This window comes from Limulus polyphemus, unplaced genomic scaffold, assembly GCF_000517525.1.
Source record: "Limulus polyphemus unplaced genomic scaffold, Limulus_polyphemus-2.1.2 Scaffold1214, whole genome shotgun sequence".
Lineage (NCBI taxonomy): Eukaryota > Metazoa > Arthropoda > Merostomata > Xiphosura > Limulidae > Limulus > Limulus polyphemus.
The window spans coordinates 178,806-190,311 of NW_013666824.1; the positions used below are offsets into that span (position 1 = coordinate 178,806).

Here is an 11,506-nt window from a genome sequence, read left to right on the forward strand (position 1 = left end):
ACAAATCTATAAAGTGAGAGAATAAGAATCCAGTCACAACTAGGACTGTTTAATTTTACAAATCTATAAAGTGAGAGAATAAGAATCCAGTCACAATTAGGACTGTTTAATTATACAAATCTATAAAGTGAGAGAATAAGAATCTTGTGTGTAGAACAGTTCTCTAGTGAAAGATATTGTTTTCCAAAAAAATACGTAGGTTCTTCAAATTTAATTTCATGTTTCAAGCTTATAAAATTTCCATTGTTATGAAGCTCAGGTACTTCCGAAAAATAAAACTAACTTAACAAAAATAATAAAATAACTGATTGTTTCAGTCAAAAGAAAAATAAGATGAAAATAGACTGGTTCAATAAAAACAAACAGACTGTAATTGTGCTAAATAATTTTTGCTTTATTTTTATTTTTAGCTGTGTATCTCATCTGAGGTTCCAAGCACCAGTTAGTAGCAGAGGAATTAGAACAACAAATTTAGTACGTAAGTAATCCTTCTATTACATTTGTTTATAGTTAATTAAATAGTGCTTAGAATAATACACATTTTAAACCATGTATGAACTAAGGGAATGTGAGCATCTGTAGCAACAAGTACATATGTGATTTGATTTTGTATAGTTGTCACACTATTCATTAACACTGGTTTTAAGTAATACTATATTAGTACATTATTACTCTTTTAATGCTATGACATTAGATTTGTGCAGTGCAAGTTTTAACACTGGGACACTAGATTTGTACATTGTGACTGTTTTAACAGTATGACACTAGATTTGGGCTGTGTGGATTAGGTTATGAAAATAATAGTGTTAAGTCACTCTAGCTACCGTTTGATTTTTTTCACCAGTTAGTAAGTTATTGCTTTCAACTGATTTTAATGACTTTTTTGCTATTTAGTGATTTCTTCATTTTTTTATGAATAATTCATGGATCTTATTAAAATTAGTACAATTATCTATTTGAGAAGTTTTGTTGAAGGGGCTTTATGTGGGTGTATTGCAACAAGCAGCCTTGATTGACTGCAGTATATCACTTTTGTTTCAGCATATTGCATTGTGACTGGTAACTCATAATCAACAATTGTTGAGCTCAAAGCAGAAATTAATTGATAGAATACCTAACACTTGTGCAACTCTAAGGATACAATTTATTGAATACCAGATAATATGGGCCTCATTTTGATAGAAAAAGTGAATGAAAAGTAAAGGAGTTAGGAATGAAGGTCAAGGTAAACAAAACAAAAGTGATGAGGTTTTCAAGAAGAAATAAAAAGTAGAAGGATGGATGAACATTATGTAGAAGGACAACAATTAGATGAGGAAGAACAGTTTTGTTATTTGGGGAGTATTAGAACACAATATGGAAAATGCTCCAAATAAATAAGATCAAGAATTTCAGAAGAAAGATAAGTATTTAGAAAGAATATTTTAAGAAAACAATTGGACAGAAAACTGAAGAGATTGAATAAAATGTTTTTGGAGTTTGGTGACAAACATGGACTTTGAGGAAAGATGACATCAGAAGATTAAAAAGTTTTGGAATGTTGGTTTGGCAAAGAAATTAGAAAATCAATTGGACAGAAAAATATATGAATGAAGAAGTAATAGAAATGGTGCAAGAGAAAAGAAGTTTGTTTGGGAAAATGAAAAGAAATTTTGTGCATAATTACATTTTGGGCTGGTTCCCGAAAAGCGTCAATTATCCACCAAAAATGAAATTAGGAATTTGATCTTTTCTAGTTCTTTTTCTATATCAAATTGAGATGATATGTTTTCTATATCTGGCACAACAATTCCCTTATATACACACAAATGCTGAATAGAAAATACGATTGAAAAATTAAGAACACTGACTTGTACATTCGTTTTACCACCTCAATACAAAACCTCTGACTTGTATTAGTATATCAGATGATAGATAGTGTAATACTGAATATATATGTAAGGTATATCGTATAAAAATGGTAATAAATGAGTAAAATTTACCTTGAATCACAGAGCTGCTTACCACGTGAGCTGACTGCTGAGCATATGTAAACACATCCACTATTTGCAGTGTTGCTCACAGAGGGCAGCACAACATAGGTGTGGCAAAGCTTTCAAAAACATGAGGTTATTCCCGCTTGTTGCAGTAGAAGGACAAGTCTTTGTGAAGCCGTGGGGTAAATCTGCTTGTCACATCAAATGGCTATAAATGCCAAAGTGGATATATCTGCTTATCGCATCATAAAGGTTAGAGAGGTCTTAGAAGGAAGAAGATTCAGCTGCTAAGTGAGCTGAAAGAAGGAAGAAGATACTAGGAATTGAAGAGGAAGGTTAAAGGATGGAGAAGGATGTGTGACTGATAGTAACATCTTGATTAACATTTTGTGATTATGCCATTATTTTTTTACAATTAATTGTACTGGCAAAAATCACATTTTGCAATGTGGTCATGAGATAATACTGCAACAATAGATCTGAATTTGGGAATAAATACCTGCAAAATAGTCAGAAGATCATTTGGTTTTATTCGCACTACTAGTATCTTCCAGTTTAATAATGAAATGAGTTTTTTTATCTTACTATAATGGACGTAGTTTGTATATGTGTATCTTTCTATATATGTGTCCAAAATAATATATACAATGTGGTGCCATCTATTCAATGGCACACAAACAACATAAAAAATTATACACCCTGGATATTCGAGATTCAGACAGAAAAATAATTATGGTATGTGCAACAACCATTTACTTTATCATAGAACAGATATTTAAATAAAAGTACTTTCCACACAAGAATATTATGATTTTCACTAGGCTGTTTGTGAGGATTTGATTATATCTTTATTGATATAATTTGTAATTATAGTACTAAAAAAATGGAGTTCTTAAAAATATCTGTTATTTTTACAATAAAGGGTACCACTTTTAATACATAAAAACATTACAGTTTATATCAGTACATTCTGAACACTTGTCCTGTACAGTACTTCCCAGAAAAATCCTTTTTTAGAAAATGTTCTACTTTTTCTAAATTTTTTTCAACGATTAGTAATTACTAGCACAAAAAAAGTGGCCCATAGGGTGCCGTTTCTGCTGGTATGAATAATTTAGGTGTAGTAAGCAATTGTTGTAACTATCTTTGGTAATAAGAATCTATAAAACTAGTACTTGTATGAAAAAAGAACAACATTCTTTGAAGCAAAATAGAAATTGTATTTTTTGTTTTAACCTTTTTTTTATTCTAACTAATATACCTGCTTTTATATGTAATTGTGATTAAAGTAATGTACAAATGCTTTCTTTTTTAGAAATAATATTATAAGAAAAAATAGTAAGTGTATATTTATATACATCAGTTTGTGATAAACTTTTTGCCAGAATATGTAAGTCAAAGTAAGGTTGTATTCTATTTTTTCATGGAGAAATTGATGAGACTATATTAGAAAATCAAATGAACAAATTTTATAAATTAAAGAAAAACTAATTGTTAACAGGTTGGATAAAAATAATCAAATAAATAAAATATTAAAGTTTTCCAATGTAAGTTAATTTTTAAAGATTCAGCATAAGTTATTTACAAATTTGAATCACATTAATGTTTTGCATGTTATCCCTTTGTTAATTTGGACAAAAAAATTAGAAATAAGAATACTTTTGCATTACCAAGGACTGTGGAACCGAAATGACGACTTACGTTTTAGTAGAATGCACCTGAAAAAGCTGTAAAGTGAAACACTGTGTATTCAATTAAAGAAAAATAACAAATTGGGTGTTTTAAGGTTGTTTATTTCTAGTATTAAAAGATATTTTTTATTTAGTTTTTATATTACAAGTTCTAATTGTTGTTAATGAATTTCCAGTAAAAATAATAATATTTAACTGGTTTTATAAGTCAGAAAACAGAATTTGGATGTTTATATAAACCTTGAGTATAGCACATGGTCTTTTTCTAAGATGAATTATTTGTATTCAAAATAATAGAGCAAATCATGTGTATTCAAAATCTTAATATTCATTAGGAATATTTTAATAAGTGGGATGTAAAACAGCTGTTTATATAGTATGAACACTCATTGTGGTGTTCATTGGTGTGGTGCATTTGAACTTGGATCACTTCAGAATGAGAGTATATTTTGCATATTGATCAATTTCTTGATTTAGTTTTTCATTAAGCTCAATGTAACAAATAATATAACAATCTTAAGAACTCTCATTTCACCACTTGCAAAGTTGTTAGACAGTTTTGTTATAAGTGATCATCAAGATTACAAAATATATTTGTCTGACTAATGAAACGGAAGTATTATTTTCCTCAATAGACTTTTCCTGTGTTATCGGAAAACAAACATGCTTAACATTACTCAGCCATCAGTTTAACTTTTTAATTTTTATATTACCAAATAACAGAGACAATGACTGTTGCTGGAGGTTAAAGCATTTTATTTTATCTATATATTCTTAAGTAATAATGTAAAAATTTACAGTTTCTAACTGTAATTTTTAAATCTATTTTACATTTTAATAGGTGATGAGATTAGAACAGTTACTGTTCCTCAACTGGCTGAGTCTATCAGTGAAGGTGACATGAGATGGGATAAAGGTATGAGTAATTAGAAATGCATAAAGGACACTGAATAATAAATCAGTGTAGTAGCTCAAGTGTCCAGTGAAACTGCTGCTAATATTAAAATAAAACCAGACATTATATAAGAAGTACAGAACAAGTACTTGATAAGTCATAAGATGATTCTGTGATTTTGACACGAGAAAGTGTTGTGATTGTTTTGGGATGAAACGTTATGAGTACACGCCTTGATGGCTTTGAATAAAACATCTTATTCTGATATACAAGCATGTTTTAAATTCATAATATAAACTACTTACAGGATAAAGAAAGAGTTGAAGCATCTCATTTTAGAAAAAATAAATTATTTTGGAAGAAACTTTGCTAAGATCATTTGGGTATTAATAAAATTATTATCTCTCCTTATTGGTTCTCTTTTGCTGAAAATAACTTCAAACTCTTATGGTTTACTTATTATACATATGGACAATAGTTTGTGTTTTTTCTTTCAAGAAGAATATACTTTTTGATGAAGCACAGTAGTCATAACAATTTTAATTTAACTTCTGATGTTTTTTGAATTTATAAGTTGATGAATGTATACATTTTGTACAGTTTATGCTGTTACTATGCTCCAAATAAAACTATGGTATACTAAGCATTACTTTCTAGTGAGGTAACTTATAATGGTCAAGACTGGGTGGTATTCATATAACTTCATTTTTTGAAATTGAGTCTTGTAAGATTTTTATTTTCAGCGGTGGGAGATGTAGTAGCTGAAGATGATGTGTTAGGTGAAGTGGAAACTGACAAGGTGAGAATTTTTTTTTTCAAAGCTTTATCTCTGAATTGTGTGTATCAAACTTGTAATTATTTAATTATGTATAATGATTTGGTAAAAAAATTGTTTCATATTAAAAGAATATTTAATGTTCTGTAGTGAAAAGTTGTAGCCTAAAATGTTTTCTTGCAACATTTTTCACTTAAATTTTACAATTATACACATGCAGAAAAGTTCAAAATGCAAAATTTTACTATCTACATTTAGAGTACAAGTTATTCACATAATACTTCTGTATACAAATTTCATCTACATAATTAGCCTGGTTTGTTTTTTGACTGAACTAGTCTGTTTTTGTTTTTTTGTAATGAAAAAAATATAGCAATAAATTAGGTTTCAGTTACAACAGGCAAGTGTATTTAAAATTTGCAAGTTATCAGCTACATACATACATTAACATAATTTAACTCTTGAACATGGAAATGTTTTGATTTGACTGGAAAATTCCAATTGTTCTGCAAATTATAAATGCCTTCTACTAATTTCCAGAATTTTTTATTCCATTCGAGATTTGTCACACATTCATAATTTGCGAGTGATTGCAATCTCAGTGTCATTAAATTTACTTATTTACTCATTTAAAATGGTGTTTGTAATGTGACTACAGTGTATTGAGCATTAAAACACATCCATATAGATATTGCTGTGATAAATAGTTTGATGTGTGTATTTTGAAATGCTAATTTTGAAAGATATCTGTATTGTTGTTTCACAAAAATTTGCAAACTTATTAGCAAGATATAAATTATCAAAGTCTTTTTTGCATACTAATCCAGTGTAAACTACTTGTTCTGATTTTCTACAGAGACAATTTTTAAATGTGAAAATATTGTGTACTGTATAGTAAATAAAATAGTAGCTTTGAATGTACTGCTTGAAGTAACTTTTAATTATCTTAAGGTAATATTTCTTTTCATATATATCTTCTAATTTTTACAAATGATAGAATAAAGTAATGCATAATGAATAAACATGACTAAACAAATTAGTTTAATTTTTGTCAGGCCTAATATACAATTTGCAAAGTAGTACATGAGTAGCTTATATACTAGTTTCACTCATGTGCCCCATTTTTACATTATATATATAATTTATTGTAATGGAGTTTTGATTTATTTAATTAAAATAGTCAATTAGGATATATTAACATTAATCTAGAAGTTTATTTTCTTTTAATCATATTTAAACGGCAATTGCAGTTCAACAAGAAGCTTCCACAATGACCAATTGATGCTATTTTAATATCAAAAGCTTTTATTTCAATACATTTTTCATGGTAATATATTTTTAACTAAGTTGTTTAAACACTTACCATGCAAAAGTTTCTACACTTCAATATAAAGTTTTAAAATAGATAAATTTCTCTGCCTTTTTTTCAGTATGTATTTAAGGTTAAAATTTGTATTCAGTTAGCATGTGACTGTTTTCTGTACATGCCTTTTGTTGTGTTTTCATATTTCTGAGCTTTGCCGTCACTAAGCACTTTAAGAATGCCATATTTAAACTTAAAGTTGAAAATTATCTGTAGAAACAAAACATTGAAATTACTCCATTCTTTGTTGGGGTTATAAGTTATCTACAAAACCAGTACCTTTACCAAATCTACACATGTATAACATTAGAATGAATTACAAAAACTCATCATGTATACATGGTCTTTTTCATTTCAGGAACTGTTATGTGGAAAATGAACAAATTAATTATTGAGTAACTTCCAATTTGAAAGAGTAAGAAAAAGTAAATCTTTAGTATTTTTTTAAGCAACAGCTCAATATTAATTTTTAATCATCGTGGTTGAAATATACAAGTTGAAAACCCACAGTATACATAAAATAACTATGTTTTTCTCATAGTTTCATATTACAATTCCATTTTGTTGTTCTGTTTAACTCTTTCAGAAGATGGGCTCAGTCCCTGGGACTGACCTCATAACCATTTTGTGCTTGTTATAGTTTTCATGCTATAACTTTTAAATTAGTAATCAAATGTTAACAAAATTTCACAGATTATCAGTAAACATTACAATGCTTTCATAAGCAAAATATCAATTTTGTTTATTAAGTCTTAAGGTTTATAAAGCAATGTTTTTTTCAAGTCTATTTTTTCTTTTCTCATGTTGCCTATCTATCAAGCAAAATAATATTAATTTTAAGATTAAAAATACTTTTATGCATCTAAAAAGTTTGAAATTCCACATGCGAAATCTTTTATAATGTCGAGATAGTTATCAAACATTTCATAAGAAAAACTATATTTTTTATCTGTTATTTTCAGTAATTAATCTCTGTACAAGTTCGACAGATTTGGCCAATCTCGCAACCACCATAAGAAATTAGGAAATAAATATAAATTATGCCTCTTTCATTCTAGAATGAACATAAATTATAACACTGTACTTTAGACCCATTATGTTTGCTGATAGTTGAACAGATCAAAATAAGTCCTTGTGACTGAAAAATATCATCATCAAGCATTGATATTTTGCTGTTGACAAAGATAATTTTCACAAAATATCTTCATAGTGCTACTTTATCTTCTTGAAGATAAAAACAACATAAGCAGGATCTTTTATTATTATTATTATTAGCTTCATATTCTGCTTTAACATGCAATATTCATTTTAATGCTACATTCATTTGCTGCTGGAAACTTATCAACTATCATGCTTTGTGATTATGGATAAAGATGGTAACCCATGGATCTACAATGGCTGTGTTTAAATGCTCTTTTGAAAGCACTTGGTAACTGTTACTTAATAAGTGCCTGTGATATTGAGCACAGTAACAGATTTAACTGTGCACTCCATTGTGAGGTAGTTCAGCTTTTATGTTACTGACTCTTTCTTGTAAGTCTGACTCATATGTGCTATAGAGCTGGGTGATTAATTTGCTTAATTGATATAATCAATTATCTATGAGCATCGATTACATCAATTAGTGTCCTGTAAAATAATTGACTAATTAAAGGTTATGAAAATAACTAATGTTTCCAATTATTCCTGTTTTCAGTTATTCCAACTATACAGCCATTGAAATATTGACATTGTGTTTGTTTCTTGTTAAGCACAAAGTTATACAGTTGACTAGCTGTGCTGTGCCCACCATGGGTACAGAAACCTGATTTGTAGCATTATAAGTTGTTTTGTTTAGCCATCTCTTGAGAAGAATTGGTTATTTGAGTGTAATCAATCAATGGACTAGACAGTTAATAAATTAACTAATTCCACTAATTACCAAGCTGGAACATGTAACCAATCCCTATAGTGGTGGTGGAGCCACTCATTTTCTAGTCCTCTTGAACATACTCCAATTGTGTAACCAAACACAACTTTGAGTTAACACCCCCCCTCCTTTGTTTGAAAGCTTCCCCTATATTTGAGAAATAAGATGATTGACCTTAAAAGTTCTAAAGTAAAATACAGTTACAACTCTAAAATAATTTGTTTATACATTATGCACTAGGTCTACAGAATATTCTAGAAACTTACAACCTAAAAACAAGAAATTAAGTCTAAATTAAAATATTAAAACAAAAAATTTACTATTTTGGACTTCTATAAGATGTATTAATCTTGCTATTAACCCATTTGAGACAGGTCACGGGTGAAAGGCCATGTCATTTACTGTTTTGGACTCTTATAAAATATGAATCTTTAAAAAAAGTAACTTATATGATAGTTGCAAACATTTCACACTTGACCCTGTTGGCTATTAAACCTTTCGAGACAGGTCATGGGTGAAAGGCTATGTCATCTCGTTTGTTGACTCACATTCAAAATTTTATTGAACTACAATTTCATGAATTTATGTTAGTAAGTTTGGTATCAAACTGTAGATTATAATTCCAATTTTAATACTATATATTACTAAATTTCTTATTTTAAGGGCAAATATAAAAAAAAACAGATAAACATAGATTTTTATGTGTCATGGTATACTGAATGCAGCACTGGTTCAAATTAGACGTTTGTGAAGTCAAAAATACTAAGTCTATAGTTTTGAACAAATTAAAAACTCAAATTACCTATATTGACAAGATAGAATATAAAATATGAGCCTCTTTTCAATTTGCCAATATATTGCTCATGTAATAAATCAAACACAGTGGCATCCTGCCCACCTTTTTCCATTTTTGGAAATGCTTTCTTATATTACACTTACTTCTATATTTGACATGAATAACCAATCAGCAGCTCAGAATATCCCCCTACTGGCTTTCTCAGCTATTTTAGCAGACTTGGCATCATTTCTTTCTTTTGAACCAATATTTCAATGAGGTAGAGTGTGTCTTTAGTCTGCTCGAAATTTCATATCTTTTTAGACTAAAATACATCTTAGTTACTAAGCTTTATAAATTATAGTGGAATTCTATGGTATTAATGTAATAATATATGATTTTTTAGTTATTCAGATTTATATGTCAAACCTAAAAAAAAAAGTTTCATATCCTTCACATGCAAAATTTTTAAAGGCTTAGCAACTTACGTCAAGCAGCAACCAAGTACAAAGGTCGTAACTAGAAGAGATAATTGTTTGCATTACTTCTTTATTTACTTTTCTATGTTTTGGGAAAAATATGTTTAAGAACTTATTTCAAAATATCAATAATCTATTTAGGCAAGTTACTTTGTACAAACCAAAGGTCAGTGTTATGTTATTTGATTGGGTAACATGAGTACACATTAGCCATGTCATTGTACCTTCTGTTTTGTAGGCCAAGCACGGTTGAAAGATCAATATAATAAAAATAATAAATATATAATGTTATGAGATTTAAGCTATTTAGTCTAACATTTATGTTTTGAAGTTTAAGACATGGAGGAAGTTGGGCAGACCGACACCATGAATATAGTTATACAGGCAACTGAACATATCCTCAGCATGGACCTAGTGCTTTTTTCATGAAGAAGTTTAATGGAAGTCAGACTAACAGTGCACTTTTTATTACTGTGGAAAAGGTTTGTGGGGGATAAGGTTTTTCCTAAAGTTGTTACAAGTATGCAAGTATCAAGCTTACCACTTTCTGCATCTATTTACAAATGTAACTAGGAGGCATTTAATAACATAAGAACAAAACCACCTTCAAAAAGGTTTGGTTTGAATTTCACACAAAGCTACATGAGGGCTATCTGCACTAGCTGTCCCTAATTTAGCAGTGAAAGACTAGAGAGAAGGCAGCTAGTCATCACCACCCACTGCCAGCTCTTGGGCTATTCTTTTACCAATGACTAGTGAGATTGGTCATCACATTATAATGCCTTCATGGCTGAAAGGGCGAGCATGGTTGAGGGGATGTGGATCCGATCTCGTGACCATGAGATTGCAAGTCAAGTGCCCTAACAACCTGGCTTAAAAAGGGGACTAAACATTAAATATGTTACTGTGTTATAATCTTCATCGCTTTCTCCAAGGTGAGGACTTGGACAATGGCAACAGTGTGGCTTGAGAATAAAAAGTAAAATCAGTCAGCTGTGACTGTAAATGCTACTGAAAAATGAGGAAGAAGAAATTAAAGCGGATAAAGTGTATGAAATCAGTGACTCAAGAGTACCACTAAAGTAAGAGAATAGTGATTTAGCAATTCACATTAATTTTTGTTATAAGTGTCCAGCACTGTATTAAAAAAACCTCAAAAACTTTAAATATAATTATACTTATGCCTTTTAATCTTAAGGAAAGCAAAATTCCTCAATACAGAAGTTTCCTACACTAATTGGGTGCTTAGCAGTATTATTATTTATGACTAGTAATATTTTTCAATAAGTTTGTTTGTTTTGTACTTTGTGTTAAGCTTTGTACTGTTAGTTTTGATCTGTGTTTTAGCGAACGCTCCTGAAGAAGCTGTAAAGCAAAACATCAAGTGTTTAGTTAAATAAAAACAACATTTTGTTGTTTTAAAGTCAATTATTTCTAGTAGTAATAATATGTCTTCTATATACCAATAATGCACTACAGAAATTAAATAAAGCTTGTGGCTTAACCAAGTTAGTTAAGTACGTAATTTGGTGTTTAAACTTTTAAGATCTTCCATACATTAGATCGTCAGGAAATCAATGTCACGTTTTTTTAATGAAAAACCCAGAACAACTTCTATATCAAAACAAAACAGTTTCCATTTT

At 29.3% G+C, this 11,506-nt stretch overlaps 1 protein-coding gene across 1 annotated transcript in view; it reads left to right on the forward strand.

Annotated features, from left to right (window-relative positions):
• Positions 1-11,506, forward strand: part of LOC106462632 (dihydrolipoyllysine-residue succinyltransferase component of 2-oxoglutarate dehydrogenase complex, mitochondrial-like) — an 86,446-nt gene that overhangs the window by 30,053 nt on the left and 44,887 nt on the right. Inside the window, exons 4-6 of the mRNA XM_022389950.1 lie at positions 411-478; positions 4,509-4,583; positions 5,306-5,361. Of these exons, the coding sequence (XP_022245658.1) occupies positions 411-478; positions 4,509-4,583; positions 5,306-5,361 (199 nt within the window). The remainder of the gene's footprint in view (positions 1-410; positions 479-4,508; positions 4,584-5,305; positions 5,362-11,506) is intronic.